The sequence below is a fragment of the Podarcis liolepis genome (assembly GCF_965112155.1).
Source record: "Podarcis liolepis genome assembly, chromosome: 5".
Lineage (NCBI taxonomy): Eukaryota > Metazoa > Chordata > Lepidosauria > Squamata > Lacertidae > Podarcis > Podarcis liolepis.
In genome coordinates, this window is record NC_139556.1 from 102,449,190 (window position 1) to 102,476,468 (window position 27,279).

At 48.7% G+C, this 27,279-nt stretch overlaps 1 protein-coding gene across 1 annotated transcript; it reads right to left on the reverse strand.

Annotated features, from left to right (window-relative positions):
• Positions 1-1,181: 1,181 nt before the first annotated feature.
• Positions 1,182-26,759, reverse strand: GMNC (geminin coiled-coil domain containing; the record flags this gene model as incomplete). Its single annotated transcript, XM_083505318.1, has 5 exons — positions 1,182-2,131; positions 4,155-4,271; positions 4,842-4,927; positions 8,841-9,024; positions 26,742-26,759. 5 exons carry the CDS (start codon positions 26,757-26,759, stop codon positions 1,505-1,507), a joined length of 1,032 nt encoding a protein of 343 aa, XP_083361444.1. The 3' UTR covers positions 1,182-1,504.
• Positions 26,760-27,279: the final 520 nt, after the last annotated feature.

Consider the following 27,279-nt stretch of genomic DNA (forward strand, 5'->3'; position numbering starts at 1 on the left):
GATGTCTGCGGCCCTGGCAGTGTCTTCAGCCGGAGGTGATGTGGGTGGTCAGGACTGGATTACACATTTGGACCGGCTCAGAGTAGACCCAGATCCCTTCCAGCTAAACCACCCTTTGCTACAGTAGGGCATTTCTGGCTGTGGGCGCAATGTGCTCTGGTCACAAAGACGCAGCTGCAATGAATTCTGGAAACTGTACAATTAGCAGCAGAAAAGAAGAAACTGCATTTCAGCGACCCAACGACAACTGACCCGGCAGTGTCTCTCCACAGGGAACTGACAACTGCGCTCTCAGTTCTTTGCAGGGTGGAATCTCCTTGCCTCCACAGTTGGAGGCAGCGATGAGTCTCCATCCTGGTTACTGGAAACCGTAGTAGGGGAGAGTTGCTCTTGTGTTCGAATCCTGCTTGGGGCATCCTTTCCATTGGGGCATCTGCTTGGCCACTGTGAGAACAGGGTGCTGGACTAGGTGGGCTCCCTCTGGCCTGATCCAGTAGCTTCTGATGTACTCCATGCTTTGGTTTCAGGGCTCGTCTTACATCTTCCTGCACTGACACCCAGCCTCCACTAACTTCTCCAGGGGCTGTTAAACATGACACCCCCAACAGCACACGGCTCTGGGTGGAAGGAGAGCAATCCATTTGTGGCAAAGCAGTAATGGGCCAGGGCAGCACCAATAGAGGGGGAAGTAGGTGGTACGAAAAGGAAAAGCCAAGTCCTTCAATGCTGGAGGAACCAAGTTGTCCTTCAACTGGAGCAGCTCATTTTCTGGCAAGACTTCAGGGCTCTTCTTCAGGCGGCAGTGGGGAAAAGTGCAGCTGGTGGGACGTATCCTGCCTCTCCCTGCTCCAGAATGAGCACGAGGCAGACAGGCACCCATGTGGGCAGCACTTCGGGGACTTCATTGCCTGCCACTGCCAAAGCTCATCTGACCCATGGATCTCCAGGGCTGAGCCTAGGGCCTAGCAGCAGGTACAGAGTGTCTCTGAGCATGTGCAAAATGGATTGCCATTGTTACCCACCAGGCAAGCTATAGAACATGGCAAGGTTTCTGGGTCTGAAGAGGAGGCCTCCTCCTTGGATAGAAATCACAAAGTCGCACCCCCGCCCCGGAACAAACGGAGCTCTCAAACTCCTTGGGGGGGAGGTGCGTGGGAGGGAGTTGGAGGGAAGATGAAAAGGTTTCCGGCAGGAGCCATGTAGCTTTGCAAACTTGCACAGAGCATCACCTGCCTGCTGTCCACCTGCTCACTGCTCGTGGTTTGACTGTCCGCATCGATCAGCCTTGATCCATAGATGGGTGGCTGCAATTTGCCTCTGGGCAGTGAGCTAGACTTCCACAGCTGCGTATCAGACTAGCAGTAGCAACGATAATCCCAGGCCCTCCCATTCTCAACAGAAATGCAATAGGGCCTTTAATATTTTTATCACTCTTAATCTGTAAACACATTGTTTTCCTGGCAGTGCTGAGGTGGGTTTGGGGTATGGACAGGGAAAAGCTCCTTCACTCAGGCTGCTTGGGTACCCAAGTCAGCTTCCACCCTCCATCCTCATCCCGGCGCACGAAAGCCTGTCCCTGGCGGAAGGTGTGCGTTTTGACGTTGCAGTGGGGGCTCAAGGAGGTGGTGAAAGCCACCTCCGTTGGGGTGGGAGAGGCGTCCGAGCAGCAGGGCAGCCCACAAGGCAGCGGAGGGTAGTTGTTCTCAGGCAGTGAGAAATGGCAAGGCAGGTCGGGTGCATGAGCCGCAGGCTCTTCTCTCATGTCCACGGACAGCAAAGTTGCACACCTGTAAACAGCTGGCTGGCTGTCATTGCACCCAAAGTTTGTTGCCTCGGGTGGGTCCCCAGTGAAAGAGCCCAGAGGAAGTTCCGGGGTCAAGGCACTGTAGTTAGCTGAAGCAGGCGACTCGTCAATCGTGTCGAGGTCTTTGAGGCCCAGCGTCCGGAGGACCCAGGTGTCCACGTGGGGGTCGCGTGGCTCTTCGCAGGCGGAGAAGGAGCCCAGCAGGTTCCGCCTGGCCTTCTGTGGGTGGGACGCCTCGCGAGGAAGGGGAAGGCCTTCTGCTCTCAGCCTCCGCTTGCCACTCTGGAGAGGGCTGTGAGATTTCTGGCCGCTCTGTCGCAGCAGCTTCTGTTTGAGAGGGCAGCAGAGAGAGGGGGGCAGAGAACATCTGATGAGCAAGTCTGAGAATATTGTGCAGTTTATAAGTGTAAGAGGCTGGAAGGGGGAGTCTGCCTAACCAAATACACCAGTTACAGGTAGGTAGCCGTGTTGGTCTGCGGTGTCGAATCAAAAAATAAAATAAAAATAAAATTCCTTCCAGTTCAGCCCAGAAACTCAACCAGGGCTTTCTTGCAGACAATTAATACATGTTTGCACTAGGTCAGAATAGTGCAGAGCCAGCACTGAGGACTAGCAGCAGATTGCTTCCTTCGCCTCAGTGCTTCCTCGAACTCAAGATTTCTTCAACCTAATACAACCTGCATGCCCTCTGCCCTCCAGTAACCTTCTTCACTAAATCCTCTCCTGTCCCCAACAACCAAGGTCCTTGAAAAAAATGCAAACATTTCTCTCACTGGTGCCTAAAGGTAAAGGTAAAGGGACCCCTGACCGTTAGGTCCAGTCGTGACCGACTCTGGGGTTGTGCCGCTCATCTCACTTTACTGGCCGAGGGAGCCGGCGTACAGCTTCCGGGTCATGTGGCCAGCGTGACTAAGCCGCTTCTGGCGAACCAGAGCAGCGCACGGAATCACCGTTTACCTTCCTGCCGGAGCGGTACCTATTTAGTTACTTGCACATTGAAGTGCTTTCGAACTGCTAGGTTGGCAGGAGCAGGGACCGAGCAACGGGAGCTCAACCCGTCACAGGGATTCGAACCGCCGACCTTCTGATCGGCAAGTCCTAGGCTCTGTGGTTTAACCCACAGCGCCACCCGCCTCACCAGTAGCACCTTGGAGACCAACTAAGTTTGTTATTGTGCATGTATCTGAAGAAGTGTGCATGCACATGAAAGCTCATACCAATAACAAACTTAGCTGGTCTCTAAGGTGCTACTGGAAGGAATTTTTATTTTATTTTTTATTGTTTCAAATACACCAGGTTTACCTAAGCCCTGTGACTCCACTCCTGCCCCTGTTAGCTATGAGGAGTTGTCACAGGGGTGGGACGAATCACAACACTAGCTGCGGAGTAGAAGATGCACAGGATTCATCAAATTTTAAGGTCCTGGTGATTCCTGGTGCGTGTCTTCTGCAACATGTTCTTGGTGCAGGAAATAGTGCATTGGGGGGAATTTATCCTGATTTACTGAGTGCTCTGTGACGCTACTCCAATGCGACGAGATTCCTGCTGTCTGAAAGGACTATAGCACAGCAAAAGACAGACAGATCCCAACAGCAACATTTACAGGATTTCAGCAGGACGTTACAGGGCAACCATCAACTGGAAATGAAGCAGTATGGACATCACAGAACTTTTGCAGGCGCAAACAGTTCTGAAACTGGGATTGTGTGTAACCGCCCCAAAAGCACCTTGAGCACATCATGGATGTGCAATGAAAAGGAAGTCTGGAGGGTCTCCATGTGAATTTGGAGAGGAACTGGAAATAAAACTGCCGATATCATCATGCCATTATGCAAACTTATGGTGTGACCTCATTTCTGCTCCCCTCACCTCCAAAATAATCAAGGGAACGAAGTGAGGAACGATCAGCATTTGAGACTTTTTAGTTTAGAGACAAGGCAACTAAGAGGGGCAGGACAGAAGTTTATAAAATTATGCCTGGAGTACAGAAATACAGTGGTACCTTGGTTCTTGAATTCAATCCGTTCCAGGAGTCCATTCGACTCCCAAAAGGGTTCGAAAACCAAGGCGCTGATTCCGATTTGCTGCAGGAGTTTCCTGCACATAATTGGAAGCTGTGGAAGCTGCGTCGGACGTTCAGCTTCTGAAAAACATTTGCAAACCGGAACACTCACTTCCCGTTTTGCAGCGTTCAAAAGCCAATTTATTCGGGAGTCAAGCCATTCGAGAACTAAGATACCACTGTAGAGCAAAGAATGTTCTTATGTTCTGAATGGGTCACGTGGCTATGTCGCGAAGGCTGTGATCTCTCTCTCTCCCCCCTCTCTCTGCTTCTCCCTGCCCTGGTTACCTTGGTTTTCTCCTCTAACTGCTTGACCAGAGCGGAGTTCAGGAACTGCCTGAGGTGGTTGTTCTCCTCCTGCAGCCTGGCCAGCTCTTCCTCCTTCTGCAAGAGGGTGTCTTGAAGCTGCAAAACACAGAGAAGGGTGAGGACGGAAAGCTCCGCAGCCCTGTAACCCAAACTGCTAACTTTGCACGGGTGCCTTTGGAACCCGACACCCAGCAGGGAACCCGAGGGAGCCAAGGAGATCAGGAGTATGACTGTCCCAGACTCACTTCTGACTTTTTCTATTCTCTCGCCATGTATTTGAGGAGATTCCTTTGAAAAACGTAACCACAAAGGCACAAAAATGTGTGCAGGAAGGAGGGGAAAGTCAACAGCGAACAATGCGCAGGGATTAAACACACAGGATTAGCTCCATCACAATGCGGGGTTACCAGTTCATCTCCTTCTCCATTTTCAGAGGGGATTTCAACAAGGCAAGAGAAATAAAAGGGTCCCCTTCAAAAGTCATTCCAGCTGCATTTTATACCTTGGGGCAGGTGAGCATGTAAGATCTGCGCTGTAACACTGGCCAGCAATGCTTAAACTGATATTCTCACGCATCCTCCGAATTCAGCTGCAATAAATAAACCCCGGTTTTCGGCATCAAAATCCCAGCCTAATTTCAGACTGGTGTAGATTCACAATTGTTACCTGTTTGTTCCTGTAGAGCTGCGTGGAGAGCTGGTCTCCAGACCCCGCATCGTCTTGGAGGGAGATGCCCAAATTGCAGAAATGATCTGCAGCAACAGAGAGAGATCAAAGAAATCAGAGAGCTGGAATTGAGGGTTACAAGAATGTGAGGATGAATGAAACCTTCATGCATGTTGGGTTCCCCTCAAAGGGGGGCAGGGAACCCACACACCCATTCACTTATTTTTCCTCTGTATCATCTGAAGAAGTGGATGCTTTAGCTGAGATTCCTGCCTTGCAAGGGGTTGGACTAGATGACCCCTGGGGTGCCTTCCAATTCTATTATTCCATATCTGCAGATGCTTGACTGGATCTTAATGGTTCAAGACAAAAGTCTCAATTTTTTAAAAAGACATCAATTTACCATTGTGGAAGGGCATACTCCTGCACAGGCCTGGTGGAACAGAAAAGTTTTCAGTAGGCATTTAAAAGTTGGCACACAAGGTGCCTGCTGAATTTCCAGTGGCAGGGAGTTCCACAGGGCTGGGCCGATGACACTAGACCAGTGGCGGCCAAACTTGGCCCTCCAGCTGTTTTGGGACTACAATTCCCATCATCCCCTGACCACTGGTCCTGTTAGCTAGGTATGATGGGAGTTGTAGTCCCAAAACGGCTGGAGGGCCAGGTTTGGCCATCACTGCACTAGACGCTTGGTTTCTCGCTGTTGTCAAACGAGTCTCGCCAACTTGCGGAATGACCAATGGCACTCCTAAGAACCTGAGAAGAGCCTCCTGGATCAGGCCAATGGATCCCATTTAGTCCAGCATTGTGTTCTCACAGTGGCTGACCAGGTGACTGTGGAAAACCAGCAAGCAGGATTCAAGTGCAAGAACAACTCTCCTGCCCTGTGCTTTCCAGAAGCTGACACTCAGAAGCATCGCTGCCTCCAGTGATGCTCCTGCAGGTGATCTCAGTGATGGAACTGGGATATCAGGGTTCAGGCACCCTGGGCCAAAGTTGCTCAGGGCTTTGTCAATTAATAGAAGAACCTTGATTCTGGCTGGACTGTAAGTGGGCAACCAGCGAAGATGCTTTAACAGGGGTGCCGCATATGGCGTCTTCTGAGCTACAGTCTGGTGTGGTGGCTGCACAGTCCATCCCAAGAGAAAGCCCACCCCTCCCTCTTTCCCCATTAAAAATGAATTCTGTCCCCTAAATAATACTTGATCACCAAGCTCTCTGCTGCAGTTTGCCAAACATCCCCATTCTGAGCTGTTCTTGGCATCCCAGGACCAAGAGGAGCTGGAGAGGCCTGGAGTACCTTTCAAGGCCCACTCAGACCACAAAGGCAACGCAGCCCGGTTCCCACAAGCCCTTCGCCCCTGCTCAGAAACCTCAGGACTCCTGCCGCCATGACATTTGTTCCCAGGAGCAGAAGGGTTAATTGGCCTGGGAGGCAAGTGTGTGGGGAGAGGCGCAAGTGGATCTTGGGGGCAATTTAGAGTCCAAGGAGTCCTCTCCAGGGCTTAATTTGCAAAAGGAGAGGGGCCCAGGATGCAAGAGGGGCTTGGAGATGGTGCTCTCGTGCAAGGAAACAGGTCTGTGCACGAGAATCAGGTGTGCGAAGCCATCACTGGTGATGCTTTGCCGACAGGAAGTAGCCACAGTATAGTATAGTATAGTATAGTATAGTATAGTATAGTATAGTATAGTATAGTATAGTATAGTATAGAATAGAATAGAATAAAAAATAAAATAAAATAAAATAAAATAAAATAAAATAAAATAAAATAAAATAAGGGACATGATAGTGTTGCCAGCCTCAGACTTACCAGGGAGCGACCAGACATACCAAGGAGGAAATCAGTGTAGAGAGAAAAGGCAGAGGAGGGAGATCAAAGAACATAAGAAGAACCATTGTAGAATTGTACAGCTGGAAGGGGCACCAGGGGTCATCTAGTCCAACCCCTGGCAATGCAGGAATCACAGCTAAATAATTCCTGCTAGGTCAGGAATTCAGAAACTCAGATATGTTAGCTAGGCACCAAATGGCTCCTTAAACCTGGGTTACAGTCATCAAAACAGAATGCCTGGTTGCCATTTTGGGGCCAGGCAGCTTGAGAATCACATTTTTCAATGCAATGTTTTGGTTCCTGAAGTTTGTTCTGATCGTGCAGATAAAATATAACAAATGAAATTCTACAGGATGGGGTATTCGTGTGTGAAAACGGTTCAGACCTGAGGATCCCCAGACAGGCACCTCCAGATGGGAGAAAGACAGATAGGTCAGAAGACATGGAGGCCAGCAGTAGGTGGCGCCAGAGCCATCCTCTGGTTGTAAGAATGGAAGCAAGGATGTGGGGACCAGCTGGGGCTGGTGGGGCAACACCCCATCTGACCTGATGGCTCAGCCTCTGCTCGGCTTGGCACAGAGACCACAATTTTTGCAGTCCTTGTCCTAACTTTGCTGGCGGTGGGTGAAAGGGAGGCAAGCGCCCTCTGATTCTAGTCAAGCCTGGAGCCTCTGCATTGCAGAAGTGCTTTTCTGATTTGGACTTCCAGGCAGTGAATGGTTCTGGAACTGCTTTGAGGTTTTGTGTGTGTGTGTGTGTGTGTGTGTGTGTGTGTAATCATTTACTAGGATAAAACAAAATAAATGTTTAAAAAATGCATAATTAACTTATGGAACTCCCTGCCACAGGAAGCAGTGTTGGCAACAAACTTGGATTGCTTGAAAAGAGAATTAGAGAAATTCACAGATGGCTGGCTCCTAGCCAGGACGGCTCTACTCTGCCGCCACAGTCAGAGGCAGCCATGCTCCTGAATGCCAGTGGCTGGAAACCCCAGGAGGGGAGAGTTGCTTTTGCGTTCGAATCCTGATTGTGGGTTTCCCATAAAGGGCATCGTTCAGCCTCTGCGAGAACAGGAGGCAGGACTAGATGGGCCTTTGGGCTGGTCCAGCAGTCTCTTCTTATGTTCCTCTGTCAGACTGAAGACACACAGCGTTGATGCTGTGAAGGAATCGCTAGTTTTTGATGCTCGAAGTGAAATTCCACGTGGGCTTTCTAAAGGGGAGAGGAGACCAAGAAAGAAGATTCTAGCTGGTACCAGTTCAGGGGGCGTTTCTGGAAAGATATAAAGGCGGAGCATAGCCAGTTTGGCTAGAGGGAAAGGTAAAGGGACCCCTGACCCTTAAGTCCAGTCGTGACCAACTCTGGGGTTGTGGCGCTCATCTCGCTTTACTGGCCGAGGGAGCCGGTGTGCAGCTTCCGTGTCATGTGGCCAGCAGGACTAAGCCGCTTCTGGCGAACCAGAGCAGCACACGGAAACGCTGTTTACCTTCCTGCCAGAGCGGTACCTATTTATCTACTTGCACTTTGACGTGCTTTTGAACTGCTAGGTTGGCAGGAGCAGGGACCGAGCAACGGGAGCTCACCCCGTTACGGGGATTCGAACCGCCGACCTTCTGATCGGCAAGTCCTAGGCTCTGTGGTTTAACCCACAGCGCCACCCGAGTCCCTCCAGTTTGGCTAGTTGCCATCTATAACCCTCTCCTCCTCCATGAATTTGCCTGATCCTCTTTTAAAGCCATCAAAGCGGGTGGTCATCTCTTCCTCCTGTGGCAAGGAGTTCCACAGGTTACCTATGTACTGCAAGAGGAAGGACTTTCTTTCATCTGCCCTGGATCTTCCCATGCTCCGCTTCATGGGTTTTTGTGTTACGCGAGAGAGAGAGATGCTTTACTCCTCCACTTTCTCCACGCCCAAGTGGGTCCTTTCCAACTAACTGATTTGGGAACCGCAGACAGGTCCCCGCTGCATGCAAGCGCCGCCGCAAGGAGCCAGGGAAGCCCTTGCGCCTTCCTACCCGGCGCGCTCCCCGACGGAGAGTGCGAAGCTGCGAGCGCAGCGGCCGGAGGAGGAGGAGGAGGCTGGAGGGGGCGGGCCAAGCGCTCCTCCGCCTCCTCTCGCCTGCGCGCCCGCGCCGCGCCTGTCCGGCCGTCGGACGGCTCTTCCTTACCGGCGGCGGTGCTGCTGCTGCTGCCCGGTGCCTCGTCGTCGTCCAGGAGTCCCGTCCAGACGGCGTCGAGCCACGTCTCCGGGGCAACCTTTGCCGCCGCTGACGTCGAGTGGGCCCAGGGGCGGGCGCAGACGGGGCCCCCCGCGAAGGCCGGCGGCAGCTCTGGGCAGGGCGCGGCGCTGCTCTGCCGGGAGGGAGGAAGAGGGGTGGGGTGAGAGGGAGGAGCGGATAAACCCCCCTCGACGGTGGGGCGGGGGCTCCTCTGTCGGGCTGCGCGCCCAGGACCCTTTGACGGGATCCGGAACGAGGATCTGAAACCCTCAGGCACACACACACACACACACACACCCTCCAGCTCTCCCCCCCCCCCCAACAACACGTCTTCCACCTGGTGCCCCTCACGATGGTAGGCAAGGGGCGCCCTTGGACTGGGAAATTGCTAGGGGGTGCACCTCTTTGCAACTGCAAGCCCCCTACCCAAAAAAGTGCCCTGTACCGCGCCTACCTAGAGGTGATGGGCGGGCAGCTGGCGGGCTTAGACGGGGCGGACTCTGCCAAAGCATTCCCCACCACCACCCGCAGGAAGCGCCCCCACGAATGACCCCCTCGGTCCCTTACTAGCGCCTTTCTCACCGGGCGTCCTGCCGGAGGCGCCCACGTCGAGTGGCGCGCGGGGTGGGGGGTGAGCTGCCGAGTTGCTTCTCCCTTGGGCTTCTGGAATCCGAGCCCGTCCAAACTCCCCGGAGAGTGACACACACGCCTCGCTCGTTAGCCAGCACATCCCGGGAGTTGGCATGCAGAAAACACCCACCCACCCACACCAAGAGAGAGACCCTGCCCAAAAGGACCCCTTCCCGGCTTACCATCTGGCAGGTTGGGGTCGGGATCCGGTCGTTCCCCCGCCCTCCCCTTCCAACTCCGGGGTGCCTTCTCCAGCCGGCAGCCCCGCGACGGGACGGGACGGTCGAGGAGCAGGAGGCGAGTTCTAATCCAGCGGAGAGTGGCCCCCGCGCGACGCCTCCTGCGCCCTGCCGTCCGATTTGGTGCGAAGCTGTCAAAGTGGTGACGAGAGAGCGCGAGCGAGAGGGAGCCCTGGCCCAGGTCCTCCTCACAAGGAAGGGGGGAATGGAAGGAGAAAGAGAGAGGGAGGGAGGAGAGAGGGAGGAGGGAGGGAGGGAGGGGGCAGAGTTGCGCCTTGCAATCTGCAAAAGCTTCTCTCCTGCCAGAGAAAAGTCGGGATCGCTTGGGCCAGTTTGTTGGGAAGCAGCGCTGGGCTACCTGGCGATTAACTTTAGGCAACTCAAGGAGGCAACGGAGCATCTTTGATCCTAAAGCGAATTTCCTGGGCTGGATGCGAAACTGGACAGAAGGAACTCCAAGCGAGAGATGGGGAAGGCTAAGAAGCTGCGGTCCCTTGTTGGAACCAAAGGATGTCAAATCCAACCATTTCTTTTTCTCCACTGAGCCAGCAAGAAGTCAGCAGCTCCCCACTTCTTTTGGGGGGGGGGCACCTTTTTCACCCTGAAGGGTTTCAGTGCAAGGTGGAGGTGAACGACATCAAGATGCGCTGCTGTTCTGTCAGGTCCCCCTTTTTCTTGGTTCTGGGTGATGCTGTCCTCGCAAGGTGGCATCTAGGTTTGAATGGAGGGTAAAAAAAGGGGGAGTGGGGTGAATTTCTAAACTGAATGTACAGCTCAGATTTTTGTAATGAAACCACAGATACTGGCGAACTTGAGAAGCAACGTAAGATTTCTTTATTCGCTCACAAAACGTGGGTCTCCTTTTTTCCTCCTTCGAGGAATCTCTGAAAAAGGAGAGGACTTTACTAGCCCTCTGCACTCCAATACGGATTCAGCAACCGAATTAAGCGCGTCTCCCTTCTTCAAGCCTTTGCAGAATAGTCAGCTTGCTCGACTGAGGGGGCCTGGCCTGGCAGCACCAGCCATGGGGAGAATTTCACCAGGAAGATCCATCTGCTGGCATCTTGCATAGTTATTTCATGCTCATCATTAAAATAACCTCCAAAATGCATAATAGCTAGCTTTTTCTTCAAATAGCACCATATAGATGTCTTGTTTTCTCTTGCAGATCACAGAACATCAGTTTTCGAATATGAGAGGGAATCATATTACACTATAAACTCGAGTGGGATGAAAATGTTTGATACTGCACAGGACCCCTCTAGAAGTTTTATTATTATTATTATGCATTCATGGCAATTTGTGGTCTGGGGGTATCTGGGTGGTCCTAACCAATCCTACTTGCAATATTCTACACCTGCAAAAGTTTCAGGGTGGACTGGATGTACAGTGGTACCTCAGGTTAAGAACTTAATTCATTCTGGAGGTCCGTTCTTAACCTGAAAATGTTCTTCACCTGAGGTACCACTTTATCTAATGGGGCCTCCCGCTGCCGCCACGCGATTTCTGTTCTTATCCTGATGCAAAGTTCTTAACCTGGTGTACTATTTCTGGGTTAGCAGAGTCTGTAACCTGCAGCATCTATAACCTGAAGAGTCTGTAACCTGAGGTACGACTGTATGGCTTCCTTTGTGCCCAGAATGCACTACACACACACACACACACACACACACACACACACACACACACACACACAAACACACACAAACACACACACACACCAGCTTCCTAATGAAATCTATTAAATTTTCACACCAGAAATGTTTTGGGTTCACCCCCACGACATTCACTCTCTAATTTTTTTGTTCCATTATTGTGCAAGAGTGCCTCACCAGTTGACAAAAACACCAATTGGTGTTAAAGAAGGATAGAACTTTCTTTATGTATGCTACAACAGCAGCAAGAATACTTATTGCAAAGTATTGGAAGACACAAGATTTACCCACCCGGGAAGAATGGCAGATGAAGGTGATGGACTATATGGAACTGGCAGAAATGACCGGCAGAATCCGAGACCAGGGAGAAGAGTTGGTGGAAGAAGATTGGAAGAAATTTAAAGATTATCTACAGAAATATTGCAAAATTAATGAATGTTAGAATGATGTTGGATTGAAGTTAAGTGGCTTTTAGCAGCAATGTTATAAAGGAATATGTAAAAATGCATTGTTAACAGGTGATAATCTAAAGTTATAATATATTAAGATAAAAGATTAAGATAAAATCAAAGAGGGAAAGGATTTGCTGAATTAACTAATTGAACTGGAATACAAAAAAGGGAGGTGTGAGGAGGTCAGGGAAACAAGTAAATGAAAAACAAGACATGGAAAGATTGATTTGTTTTTAATTGTTTTTATTTTTCTGTATTTTGTATTTTCTTTTTTTCTTTTCTTTTTTTTGTAACCTTTTTTGAAACTTTAATAAATATCATTTAAAAAAAAAGAGACAAAAACGTGGCAACAGCTACTAAAGTATCATAAAACCATAGGAACTCCGAGAGTCATCTAGTCCAACCCTCTGCAACGCAGGCGCAACAGCTAAAGCACCCTTGATGGGCTGGTCAGCCAACCTTCTGCCTAAAGATCTTCAGGGAAGGATACTCTGCCCCACCTGAGGCCACGGAATCATAGAACTGTACAGTTGGCAGGGAACCCAAAGGGGTGCCAAGGGGGGCTGCAGAACAGAAAAGAGAAGCGGCTTCAGAAACAGAGTTAGGAAGGGGGAAAGAAGGTTTGGCTCTTTCACGGGATTCAAAGGGGAAATTTTAGGGGGTTGATTTGGAGAAGTGGGGGGTTGGCCAGCAGATTGAGTAGGGGGGGCAGAGTATAAAAAAACAACCCAGATTTTTTAAAAAAAATTATTTAATCATTTTTCAATACAAACAACAACCACAAAAAACACATGCAACAAAAATCACAATAACATTAATAACGCAATTTAACAGTACTGATATACCTATAACTACACCTTTTAAACAAAATTTCCCCACCTCTCCTCCCCCTACTTGCCACCACTGTCCGCCTTATTGCTTAAGTATTCCTTCCAGATTTCTTCATATTTATCCATTCTTAATTTCTGTCGACATGCAATTCTTGTATGTAGCTAGTCTGTCCATATTATCAATCCATGTGCTCAATGGAATCTTTTTGTGGCTCTTCCAGTTCATCAAAACAGGGGTTGTTTTTTTTGCTTCTAATATGGCACAGTACATCCATTTTTTTGACCCCTTGTAATCTCCCACTTTTCTGGTATATAATTCTGGTATATAATTTAGAATTAAATTAAATTCCCCTAAATAACAAAAAAAAATTAATTTCTCTAGTTATATATATATCCTCACCTCGCACCAAAATGATCTTATCATCGGGCAGTTAATCATCATATGGTCTAAGTTTGCATTTTTACTCCCACATCTCCAGCAGTTGTCTGCATTTGTTATTTCCTTCTGGTAAAATTTTGCTGGAGTCCAGAAATTACAACGTAATAGAATCATAGAGTTGGAAGGGACCACAGAAGTCATCGAGTCCAACCCCTGCAACTTTTGCCCAACATGGGACCAGAACCCACAACCACAAGGCTAAGAGTCTCGTGCTCTACCAGTTGAGCTACCAAGGCATGCGCCACTCTTGGTTCAAAGGAAGCTGAGCATAGGAACCTGCTCTGGACCAAGTCAGACCCATCTGCTCTATACTAAGCTCACCTAGCTCAATACGGAAGCAAATCCCCAGGGTTTCAGGCAGGGAGTGTCTCGCAGCCCTACTCAGAGAAGCCAGAGATTGAATTCAGGACTTTCTGAATGCAAACCTCAGTTTTTTCCTCATCTGTATGTGAGCGTAAAACAATGCGCTTTTAAAAGCATGTCAGATATAGATGGAAGGGTCGTTGAGTCAATTACTTTAACATTCCTCACTACATATCTGATTCAAACTCCTCTTCCTTGCAAGGTTCTCGTTCCAAAATTGTGCCCAGCATAGACAATGAAGGTATAAATCAGTGCCCATTCTTTCGGAGCCTCCCTTCCCAAGATAACCCAGCTGGCACCATGAAATGCCAAGCCCAGGCTAAACGCAGGGCTGGCACATATGATCAGCAACCATTACATCCCGCTACAGTCTCTTGTTTTCCCCTCTTTTAATAATTTCAATGTGTGTGGAAGGGTGACGGAAAATTTTCTGCGCCGGGTACCAGCTGACCTTGCTATGCCACTGAGGAGATGGAGAGAGGGGGGACTTCAAGGACCCACCATTGGCTCTCAGCATCTCAAAGATGGGATCAATTCGTAATACAAATTATAAGCCCAATTCCTTTGTTAGCCTTGCTAGGAATAATAGATTAATCAAATCAGCATTTATCTCACCAGGATACACTGACATTTTTGCTGGCAGAGGCTCATTTTGAAATTACCGTATTTTTCGCTCTATAAGATGCACCAGACCACAAGACACACCTAGTTTTTGGAGGAAGAAAACAAGAAAAAAAAATATTCTGAATCTCAGAAGCCAGAACAGCAAGAGGGATCGCTGCGCAGTGAAAGCAGCTGTTCCGGCTTCTGGGATAGCTGCGCAGCCTGCATTCGCTCCAGAAGACGCACACACATTTCCCCTTACTTTTTGGGAGGGTAAAAGTGAGTCTTATAGAGCAAAAAATACGGTACTAAATCTGGACAACAGCCCTGTCAATAGACTCAAGGGATGCTCACATGTGGTCCATTGTTCTGGCGAGAAATTGACCTGTCAGGTTAGGCTGACCAGAGACAGAATCTTCCATATGAGAGCCATCTTCAAATATTTGAATGGTCGTCACATGGAAGATGCATCTAACTTTCTTTCTCCTCCTCCTCTGGAGAGCAGGTCCAGAACAAAGGAATTAAAGTTACAAGAACTGAGATTCTGACTAAACCTCAGGAAGAACTTTCTCATGGTTGGAGCTGTTGGACATGGGAACGGACTCCATCGAGAGGTTGTGGACCTCTTCACTGGAGGTTTTTAAGCAGAGGTTGGCTGACCATCTAGATGCTTCATGGAGGATTTAGTTGAGGGTAGGGGGTTGGAATAGAGGGTAGGGGGTTGGACTGCCTTGTAGGGGGTTGGACTAGATGATACTTTGGGTCTCTTCCAACTCAGAAGTTCCATGATTTCATGATCAGTTGAGATAACCTATTCTGACTAAAAACCAGGAAGAGCTTTTTGACAGTAAAAGCTGTTTGACAGTGGAAGGGGCCACCTCAAGAGGTGATGGACTCTCCTTCCTTGGAAGTTTTTAAGCAGAGGTTGGGTGGCCAGGGGCTTGGACTAGATGACCCCTGGGGTCCCTTCCAACGCTACAATTCTACAATTCACTAATTCCATGAACATCCTCAGACTCACAGAAACATCTGGCAAGACCTATTGGATGAGAGTCGTTAATATGGATCCTAAAGTTCTTCTTAGTAGTGGTTCTGACATTAAGCTGCTTCCCTGTCTCCCCCCTAAAAAATGACAGACTAGCTGCTCTTCTTGTTCATAGCATTTCAAGTACAGTGGTACCTCGGGTTAAGAACTTAATTCGTTCCGGAGGTCTGTTCTTTACCTGAAACTGTTCTTAGCCTGAGGTACCACTTTAGCTAATGGGGGCCTCCCGCTGCCACCGCGCCACCGGAGCACAATTTCTGTTCTCATCCTGAAGCAAAGTTCTTAACCCGAGGTACTATTTCTGGGTTAGCGGAGTCTGTAACCTGAAGCGTCTGTGACCCGAGGTACCACTGCAATGTTTTATTATAAGTGGAAAAGCAGTAAAATACTTAAGAGAAAAAAGATGCCAACCATGGGACTGTCTGAGATGGTCATGGGTCCAATGCTCAGAGCATGACATGCCCTTGATTTTGTCTTTGCCACCTGTGGCTAGCTCCATTATGTATGTGCTCCAGCACCAGTTCCACACATATATATGCTCAGATTAAAACTCACATCCACTTTCTAAACATCTCAGTAGGCATGGCTGAACAAGAATATTTTTAGCAGGCACTGAGAAGACTACAGTGAAGACCCATGGCTGATGTCAATGCGCAGGGAGTTCCCAAGTGCCACAGGAAACAACCAAGTACTTGCAAATGTGGGTGTGGGTATTATGAGGTGCCTGTAACAGCGCCAGTTCTGCCAGTCAAACCGGCTGAGTGGGCACATATGGGGTATGGTGATGTCACAGATGCCTTGCTCCTTAATGGGGTTTGGAACTGGTGTAACTTTTTGCCGGCTGAATTGATGCCAGCTTAAAGGTAAAAGGACCCCTGACCATTAGGTCCAGTCGTGGCCGACTTTGGGGTTGCGGCGCTCATCTCGCTTTATTGGCTGAGGGAGCCAGCGTACAGCTTCCGGGTCATGTGGCCAGCATGACTAAGCCGCTTCTGCCGAACCAGAGCAGCGCACGGAAACGCCGTTTACCTTCCCGCTGGAGCGGTACCTATTTATCTACTTGACTTTGTGCTTTTAAACTGCTAGGTTGGCAGGAGCTGGGACTGAGCAATGGGAGCTCACCCCATCACGGGGATTCGAACCACCAACCTTCTGATCAGCAAGTCCTAGGCTCTGTGGTTTAACTCACAGCACCACCCGCGTCCCTGCTTACTTCATGCCAGCTTACTTCGTGCCATATTCTAGCACATGGGATTGCTCCCCAGGTCACCTTTTTTCCTAAACCAAATTCTTTAAATCATTTTGCCTTCTCCTGTTAAGGAAAGTGTACCAATGTCCCCGGAGGCTCATTGCCACACTGGTCACAATGCGCCTTCCAGCCTGCGCATGCCCTCTAGGGGATGGAGGGTGTGTTGCAAGCCTAGAGATGAGAACTGCAGGCAACAGCAGTTCCTCTCCCTAAGAGTTTCGGAGACCAGCGAGTCTGGGCAAAGCTGGGATTTATCAGTGCAACTGAAGAGTGAATGTTTTTGAAGAAAGAACAAATCTCATCGTCTCGCAAGGGGCATTTTACCAGGACCCACAAAGGGTAGATTCTAGAAAGAGGAAGACTTTCATCGGAAGCATTTCTGAAACATACCTGTCCACCTCAGGAAGCATTGAGTGCCACCAATTAATTATCCATTGCCACCCCAAGCACCAACCCCATTTTCATTATCTTCTGGTATTTATTAGTACAGTGGTACCTCATGTTATGCCTGTTGTCTTTGTCCATGGAGTTTTCTTGGCAGGTATACTGGAGTGGCTTGCCGGTTCCTGCTCCAGGTGGATCACGTTTGGTCAAAACTCTCCACTATGACATGTCCATCTTGGGTGGCCCTGCATGGCGTAGCTCATAGGTTCTCTGAGTTATTCAAGCCCCTTCGCCACGGCAAGGCAGTGATCCATGAAGACCATAAAGAAGGCTGATCGCCGAAGAATTGATGCTTTTGAATTCTGGTGCTGGAGGAGACTCTTGAGAGTCCCATGGACTGCAAGAAGATCAAACGTATCCGTTCTTAAGGAAATTAGCCCTGAGTGCTCACTGGAAGGACAGATCCTGAAGCTGAGGCTCCAAGACTTTGGCCACCTCATGAGAAGAGAAGACTCCCTGGAAAAGACCCTGATGTTGGGAAAGATGGAGGGCACAAGGAGAAGGGGACGGCAGAGGACGGGATGGTTGGATAGTGTTCTCGAAGCTAGGAACATGAGTCTGACCAAACTGCGGGAGACAGTGGAAGACAGAAGTGCCTGGCGTGCTCTGGTCCAGGGGGCCACGAAGAGTCGGACACGACTAAACGACTAAACAACAAACAACAACAAACCTCGGGTTAAGAACTTAATTCATTCTGGAGGTCTGTTCTTAACCTGAAACTGTTCTTAACCTGAGGTACCACTTCAGCTAATGGGGCCTCCTGCTGCAATAGAGCAGCCGCACAATTTCTGTTCTCATCCTGAAGCAAAATTCTTAACCCAAACTACTTTTTCAGGTTAGCGGAGTCTGTAACCTGAAGCGTCTGTAACCCGAGGTACCACTGTATCCACAGTGGTTTGGAGAAAAGGGAAGTATGAGGGAACACAATAGAAGTTATAAAATTATTCACAGCATTGATAAACATTTTTCTCCTTCTCTCACAACATGGTAAAGTAGAAAGATAAAGGACCCCTAGATGGTTAAGTCCAGTCAAAGGCAACTATGGGGTTTCGCTGCCCACCTCGCTTTCAGGCTGAGGGAGCCGGCGTTTGTTAACAGACAACTTTCTGGGTCATGTGGCCAGCAGGCTAAACCACTTCTTCTGCAACCGAACACCGTGATGGAAACCAGAGTGCACGGAAATGCCGTTTATCTTCCCACCACAGTGGTACCTATTTATCTACTCACCCTGGCGTGCTTTCGAACTGCTAGGTTGGCAGGAGCTGGGACAGAGCAACAGGAGCTCACTCCGTTGCGGGGATTCAAACTGCCAACCTTCTGATTGGCAAGCCCAAGAGGCTCAGTGGTTTAGACCACAGGCAGCTCCTGCTGGATTTAACCGTCCAGGGGTCCTTTAGCTTTTGCTCTCACAACATGAGAACTCGTGGACATCTAAAGAAGCTGAAAGTTGGAAGAGTCAGGACAGAGGGCGAAATGAACTTGAAGAATGAAGCAAGTACACCAAACAAGGGAGCAAGCAGAGTCGGCAACAAGAAGACAGAGTCATGGGAATGGTCCCCTAAGGATTAAGAGGATCGCCTAAGAGGATTAGGCCAGCGACAGGACCTCCCTGGGGTGGCATCTGCAGTGGAGGTGAGCCCTCGCTGGCCAGGCTGCGTCGTCCAGACCTTCCTGTCAAAGGGCTTCATTAAGAGCAAAGTTTCCTGTTGCTCTCGCGGCAGTCTTGCTCTGCCCCACAAACCCTGCGTCCCCCTTTTGCAAGGTATTTGCTGATGCAGGAGTCTCCATCCTTGTTCCTCGAGCACAAGGCCAAGAGGCGAGGCCACCGGCCTGCTGGGAAAACTTCATTAGTTGGCTTTCTGGGCTGAGGAATCGAGCTGGAGCTGGATTAGGCGGACGTCAAGATCTTCTTCTGTGTGGGGCTGGGGGCTGCCACTGCCGCCTAGCAGAATGTGTGCGTGTGGTTTTATCCTGCCTGGTCCACAAGGAACAGTAAGCACAGCTGTAAGACTAGAGCAATGTGCACACATTGGCAAGCATATATCTATATGGGGTGATGGGGTGGCGAACGCACTTAATTCACACTTTCCTAAACAAGACACCAAGTGTACACCCAGAGCTATCCTTTGAAATCTTCTTCAGATTTTTGCAATGCAGTTCTGCAGCCAAGCAATGTGTACAACAATGCCTCTACCAGGGTAAAGGGAATGTATGTATCAGTGGGGCTTCTCTTTCGCTTCATCTGGAAGCTGCAGTTGGTGCAGAAGGCTGCATCTCGATTCAGTGGTGTAGCGTGGGTTGCCTGCGCCCGGAGCCTTGCAGAGGGAGGGAAACAGATGAACTACGCATGCTCATTCAACTGCCTCAGGCATCCACGTCACCCAGGAGATCGCAGCCATAGAAATAAGAAGAGTCGTTCCATTGTCTGGAGAGGTCTCCTCTTGGTTTGCATGAGAAAACATTTTCAACAGAGCCCAGCGACAGAAGCAGGCAGCTATATTGAGGAAGCACCAAGTGTTGAAATTTTGCACCCCTAACAATTTTGCCCCCAGAGCAACCGCCCTGTGCCCCCTGACGCTACACCACTAGCACGATTGCTGGCAGGAGTGAGGCCTTGTAGCATTGAATGCTTGTGTTCAGAGACCTGCACTGGCTGCCCATGTCAAGTTCAAGGTGTTGCTACTGTTAGCCAAGGTAAATTTTAGCAACAAATAAACTGTGTGCTGCAGAAGATGAGGGCTTGGCTGCTTTTCAACCCCCAGACAGCTGATTGGAGCAAATTGCAGATGATTATGGCCCAGGCTGGGCTCTACCAAGTTTGGGGTCTCATTATTTGGGCCGGCAAACTCTCCCTTTTGCTTCTTCCTGCTCCTTCCAAAGGGAGAGGAATTTGCCTGAGCCGGTGGCCCAGATGGCGGCCAGGGAAGCTAATCTTCCCCTGAGCAGCAGGCAGCAGGAACCAGGCAGTCTGGTGGGGCTGCTGCTAACCCAGGGGCAGATCAGGGAACAGCAGGGAAGGGGATAAAGAAACCCCCCTCCTCTAAATGCAGTCAGGAATGTGCCAGGAAATTATTGCCGAAAACTCGCTCCAGAGCATAATAGCAAGGACCACAAGTGTGAACTGTCAGTCGCTCGAAGGACAGACATGTGTGACTCTATTTCGCTTGCTGGATTCATGTGGGCGGCTTTTCCATGAGTATCTGGCCCTGTCTTTTGGATGATGGCACACTGAAGGCCTGACCATCTCCCAGACTAGTGAGGAAGATGAAATTTGCCTGCTATTTGTAGTTTTTATTGCAGCAGTGAATGTGGGAAAATGATTGCTTGTACATGAGAGCATGAGCAAAGTTCTTATTATTGCAGGGTGATTTCATAGCTAAAAGCATCCTTGGAGCATGAACAGCGCGTGAATAGCTCGTGCTGTCCCAAATGATTGGTCAACTAGCATGGCCTGATGCTCGCGTGGTCTAGTATGATGGCCCTTATCTGCTGAGAGAGAACAAATTGCTTTGCTTGTATTTTGTATCTTTCTGACTTCACACAATAAAGGCTGTGCTGCAGTAGCTCTAAGGCGGCCAGAGGAGCCAAGGGGCCAGAGCAGCCATATTTCTTCAACCTATCTTGGTGTGAGACTGATTTCTTCGGATGTCGAGCTGGCACTCGACAAGTGAAAAAATCAGGAACCTTAACCCACCCAATTTTTTATTTTTCCCAGTGACTTCTCATCAGATTTTATGCCTGGGAGATGTCAGATCCAGGCAAAGATTCTGGAGGTTGCATAAATTTGGAGGAGAATTGTGTGGTCCTCAATCAGCACCAACAATACCCCCAAATTGGATGGTACAGTGCTACCTTGGTTCTCAGTCCATTCCAAAACCAAAGTGTTCTGAAACCAAGGCACGTTTTCCCACAGAAAGTAATGCAAAATGGATTAATCCGTTCCAGGCTTTTAAAAACAACCCCTAAAACAGCAATTTAACATGAGTTTTACTATCTAACGAGACCACTGATCCATAAAATGAAAGCAATATAGAATGTACTGCAGTCACACAATCAATCAATCAATCAACAGCTGAACTGGGTTCCACAAAGTCGCAAAAACAAAACAAAAAGAGCCACAAAAACATAAATGCAAAATAAATAGCAAAAACAGACAGACCTCAGCATAACACTCAAATCGGAAGTATAACACTCAAAACAGAGCACGTTCAGCTTCCGAAAAAAGTTCGCAAACCAGAACACTTACTTCCGGGTTTGCGCTGTTTGGGTTCCAAGTTGTTTGAGTACCAAGGCGTTTGAGAACCAAGGTACCACTGTATTCTATTGATTTTTTAATTATGGTGATGATTATGATGATTACAATTTATTACTCATTCTTCACCCCAAAATTTTGTTCATAATCAGTTGAAGATACATTGAAGATGCTGCTTTAACTTCTCTGTTTTTAACTTATATCCTGTTTTTAAAAATGCTCAAGGTGGTGAGGATAAACCTACAATATTCAAAGCACGGACCAGGGTATTCCAAATGATGTCATGAGTGGAAAGCAGAAATTCAGTTCCCAAGATAGATTGCATTTATTTCCTTGTTTGGGGATGATTATTTGGTACCCACCATTCATCCCATGCCCCAAGATGGATTAAACAGACTAAAACACAATTACAAAACAATCCATAATCAACAGACTGTAAAATAACTACTGTAAAAGTATAACGCATCTAACAACTAACAGGACAATTTTCAGGACAAAATTCATGCTGTGCTTCCAAAGGAAATAGGTGCATCTTAAGTAGCTAATAAGTGCCACCAAGTTCAGATTAAAAGAGTAATAACACTAAAAGTCTGTTGCAGATTGTAGGAAGTTGTCTTATGCTGGGTCCATCTAACTCAGCAGGGTGCTTATCAAGTAGCTGATTTCTTTTATTGGCCTTGTGTTCGAATCCTGCTTCCTGGTTTCTCGCAGGCATCTGGTTGGCCACCGTGAGAAGAGGATGCTGGAGTAGATCTTATGTTGGATGGTCTTCTGTTGTGGAAGCTTTTGTTGCAATTCCTGCCTTGGAGGGGGTTGGACTAGATGACCTTTGGTGAACCTTCCAACTCTGCAATTCCACAATTCTTAATCTGTGATTTTTCAAATGAGTGGAAAGATATTCCATGTTCTTAAGCCACTTCGTTCCCGTCATATGTGACTTGGGTTTTGGGCTGTGACTGAAGGAGAATTGCCAAATGACAATGAACTAATTGCACTTGGCTCCGCGATCCAACAACTTTGCGTGTCGTGCCTGGTCTTGATGAAGCTTCTTTCAGCAGAACTATTAAATGGTGCAGAGAGGCTTTTTCTACCCAACTGCTCAGCTTTGGAAATATCGGTGGAGTGGGGAAGAGATTTAGGCTCTCCTTCTATGCTTTTGAGAGCTGTGCTGCAAAGTGCTGTCCTCATAAACTCAATTCTTGCACCGACTCTTTCTTGTTCAGGAAGGTACTGCTGAGCCAGAGAGCGAAACAAGCCAGGGAGATCCAGTTATAAAACAGAGGGGGGGAGCAGGAATAGGTATCAGCCCTAAATTGGGATGCACACACTGGCTGCAAAGGGAGTATTCGACTCCAGAAGGTTATTAGTAGTGAGTGTCTCCTGAGAAATGTGACACAACCACCCTACCCAAGTCAGTAAAGTAGTGAAACATCTGGGAAGGGAAGATTTTTGGGGGAGAGGGAGCGCCTGGGGACCACTCACATCCCTACAGTTTGAGCGAGAAGTTGGATCTGGCATTCATTTGGCCCACGGCCAGCCCCAGGGATTGAGATTGAGCCCACACTGAGTTTTTGAGCAGGAGAGAGTTTGCCATCTGGACTTGACAACATTTGCATGCCAATGACAATGCTTCAAGAGGAGAACAGAAATATCGAGGCAGGTGCTGCTCATCCCAAAATAACTTGTGCAATTGAAACCTTGTGTGGCTCTAGAGAGCCAGGGTGGTCTAGTGGTTAGAGTGTCAGATAAAGAAGACCTGGGAGTTGTTGTTGTTGTTTAGTCGTGTCCGACTCTTCATGACCCCCTGGACCAGAGCACGTCAGGCCCTCCTGTCTTCCACTGCCTCCGGCAGTTTGGTCAGACTCATGTTGGTAGCTTTGGCCCACCATCTTGCAGTTTGGTCAGACTCATGTTGGTAGCTTTGTCCCACCATCTCGTCCTCCGTCGCCCCCTTCTCCTTGCTCACTCCATCTTTCCCAACATCAGGGTCTTTTCCAGGGAGTCTTCTCTTCTCCTGAGGTGGCCAAAGTCTTGGAGTCTCAGCTTCAGGATCTGTCCTTCCAGTGAGCACTCAGGGCTGATCTCCTTAAGAATGGAGAGGTTTGATCTTCTTGCAGTCCATGGGACTCTCCAGAGTCTCCTCCAGCACCAGAATTCAAAAGCATCAATTCTTCGGCGATCAGCCTTCTTGATGGTCCAGCTCTCACTTCCATACATCACTACTGGGAAAACCATAGCTTGAACTAGACGGACCTTTGTTGGCAAGGTGATGTCTCATTGCCCCTTCATGGATCACTGCCTTGCCGTGGCGAAGGGGCTTGAATAACTCAGAGAAGCTATGAGCCACACCATGCAGGGCCACCCAAGATGGACAGGTCATAGTGGAGAGTTTTGACCAAACGTGATCCACCTGGAGCAGGAACCGGCAAGCCACTCCAGTATCCCTGCCAAGAAAACTCCATGGACAAAGACAACAGTCCTGGGAGACCAGGGTTCAAACGCACTACTCAGCCATAAAGCTTAGTGGGTGACCTAGGACCAGTCGCTGCCTCTCAGCCTAGCCTACCTCACAGGGCTGTTGTTGAGGGAATTAAATCGGGAGCGGGAGAAGAACCATGGAGGCCCCATTGAGCCCCTTGGAGAAAAAGGTGGAACATAAATGCAATACATAAAATAATGATATATTCAAAAGTTTTCCAGAATACCTCTCACCTCCTCCTTGATCAAGCAAAACCTTGGCAAGTATGTATGACTCAAAGTTAGTACTGTGTGATTATTTTGGTGTGGTAGTGGGGGCTTTCATGGGCCTTGAACTTCCACTGAAGCATAGCTGCCTCCTTTATGTTTTAGCAACAGCTTTAAAGCCATTAAAAAAAACCACACATTTCTTCCCCATTCTAGCCAGTCAGGGAACACCGAACCAGTGTGAGGACATCATGAACTGTGCTTTTTTCTTGGATCTACAGCCTCATTCCCACCCCAGGGCTGATTGTCCAGCTGCACATCCCATTGAAAGCAATGCAATGTGGATAGGCAGCATCTACACAACCTGGAACCAGCTTCACTGTGAGATTGCCTATATGCCCACTTGACTGCTTCAGACAGTGGAACTGGCACTTTCACAGGTGGCCCATAGCACACATTTCACATTTGTGAGAACTTAAAACTTTTAATGTGGACGCAGCTACACTGATTGACATCAGGCAGGAGCCTTCACTGCACCTGCTAAAAACATTTTCACTTAGAAAAGCCAACCAACTTTTCATTTTAAAAGCTGATAAGAGTTTTCATAGAATCCTAGTGTTGGAAGAGACCACAAGGGCCATCTAGTCCAACCCCCTGCCAAGCAGGAAACACCATCAGAGCACTCCTGACATATGGTTGTCAAGTCTCTGCGTAAAGACCTCCAAAGAAGGAGACTCCACCACACTCCTTGGCAGCAAATTCCACTGTCAAACAGCTCTTACTGTCAGGAAGTTCTTCCTAATGTTTAGGTGGAATCTTCTTTCTTGTAGTTTGCATCCATTGCTCCGTGTCCGCTTCTCTGGAGCAGCAGAAAACAACCTTTCTCCCTCCTCTATGTGACATCCTTTTATATATTTGAACATGGCTATCATATCACCCCTTAACCTCCTCTTCTCCAGGCTAAACATGCCCAGCTCCCTTCTTCTATAGGCATCTGGTTGGCCGTTGTGAGAACAATGCTGAGCTGGGTGGGCCATGGGCCTGATCTCTTTCTGCTTGTTTAGACTTGATCAGAGTATGTTCATGTGGGATATAACATCACTGAAGCTGTCAAATGCAACATTTCCTGTTTGCCCAAAGTGGACACCCAGGGGAATGTTGCTCCAGCCAGGAGGACTTCCTGTTAGACCTAGTCCGGAGTCTCCTCCCCCTGCATGTGACCAGGTAGATGGGCATAACCCTAGCAGACCTTATAAAAGGGGCCATTCACACAGTCATCTTCCTCTTGCAGTAGCGTTGCAAAGGGGGGCAGGGTGCTCCGTGTGCCATGTCTGGAGGGGTGACAAGAAAGCAACCTGCTGCGTGCTGACCCTGCCACCCCTGGCTATGGCGGTGAGAGCAGCTATCGCGCCACCGGAGCCGTATGTGGAGGATCCCACCATCGTACGTACAGCGCTCGGGTGGCGCCGGCGGCAAACCGCTACGTACAACCGCTACGCAGCAACTCCAAACACATGCCCTACGTAAGGACGCCGCACATGTGTCGTACGTAGCGACGCAATGCGTGCACAGCTGGCGGTTTGCCCCACCCCAGGTGTCAGTTAATAATAATAATAATAATAAATGTTTATTTTTATTTATACCCCGCCCTCCCCAGCCAAGGCCGGGCTCAGGGCGGCTAACAAGCAATAATAAAAACAAGTTGAATGAATACAACTTAAAAACAAGATTAAAATACAACATTAAAATATTGAAACATTAAAATGTTAAAATGCAGCCTCATCACAGGAGGAGAAAGGAAAAAAGAAAGAGAGGGAGGTAATCAAATTGGCTCCAAGCCAGACCAGGCGGAACAACTCTGTCTTACAGGCCCTGCGGAAAGAAATCAGAGCCTGCAGGACCCTGGTCTCATGAGGCAGAGCGTTCCACCAAGCCGGAGCCAGTGTTGAAAAGGCCCTGCCTCTGGTTGAAGCTAATCCAACTTCCTTAGGGCACGGGACCACTACGGTGTTGCTATTTATGGACCTTGAGGGTCTCTGTGGGGCATACCGGGAGAGGCGGTCCCATAGGTACGAGGGTCCTAGGCCGTGAAGGGCTTTAAAGGTCAAAAGCAGCACCTTAAATCTGACCCTGTACTCCACCGGGAGCCAGTGCAGCTGGAAAAGCGCTGGGTGAATATGCTCCCATGGCAGAGACCCCGTGAGGAGCCTCGCTGCAGCATTCTGCACCCTCTGGAGTTTCTGGGACAGTTAGCCTTCGTTCACCCCTGTCCTCTTGATACTCTCTTGATGCCCTTCTCTCAGTTTTGCCTTTTGCTCTCTGCTGGCCCTCAGCCAGCAGCACATGTCTCATCCCTACAGAGGAAGAAGCTACACTTCATATCTCTATAAATGTAACTGCAAGTATCAGCTAAAGCCTGCCTTCAGGAAACTACTGTCAACTGAATGTATGTAAACTGTTACCTTTAAAGAAGACTGTTTTATTATTATTTTAAGAGGGAAATATATGGGGAAAACCTACCAGGGACAAGCCAGACTGGAATGCTTAACTCAAATGATTCTCACGAATCCATCAACCTGCTTCCAGCAATGAGCAAGAGAATGTGCTCTGTTATTAGCTCACTAGCATGGGAGAAGAAGGATAATATTTAATCAGTATATCCTCACCTACTATCCACAACATTCCCACTGTTCATAACAGCGAATTGTGGGGGGTTTTCCATCCCCAATATGCATAACTTTACTTTGAGGCGCATTTGCCATTTTGTTGCGCATCCAATTTCAAAAGACCCTTTTGGAGCTCTTTGGAATCATCTGTGGTTTTCCACCATCCCGAGTGGTTCAGTGTTTTGGGGGGGGGCCACTTCACTGCCCACCTTTGACTCCAGATCATTTATGAATAAATTATCCAGCTTTATTCCTCCAAGTACTGATTCTTGGGGGAAATCGGTCTTTTCTCCCTTACCACTATTAGATCCGCCATGGACTCATACTCTCTGCTTCCATTGTTCACCTACTTAAAAGGTCCCCATCCCTTTTATCAACGACTGCTATGTTTATGAAGCCTTTGTTAAGCACTTTTTGGAAGCCTAAGAATATAACGTCTCGGACAATATAATCCACATGCTTGATAAATATATATTCACAGGTTCACAGAGCAAGACTCCCTTTTGCAGGAACCATCATTAGAGCTATGTTGAGCCCCCAGGAATTGGTGCTTATAAGTGCAAATCCATGAGCGGTTCTTAATCTCTATTTAGCCAAACGTAAAGAAGGGCGTCTTAGATCTCCCGTGCCGGTGAGGGGGGCAGCTTGCAAATCTCTGCTTCCTTCTCTTCTCGCAGGATGACTCATTAGGTCTCATTCTCGGCGGGGAGCTGACATTCAATTAACTAGCTGACTTCTGCCGGTGACCCCCACAAATCTAACAAGGGTCTGTTTACAAACACAGGCTGTTGGGCCCATAAGGGAGGCCAGGTTAGGTCAGCCTCCCACTGGGGCAG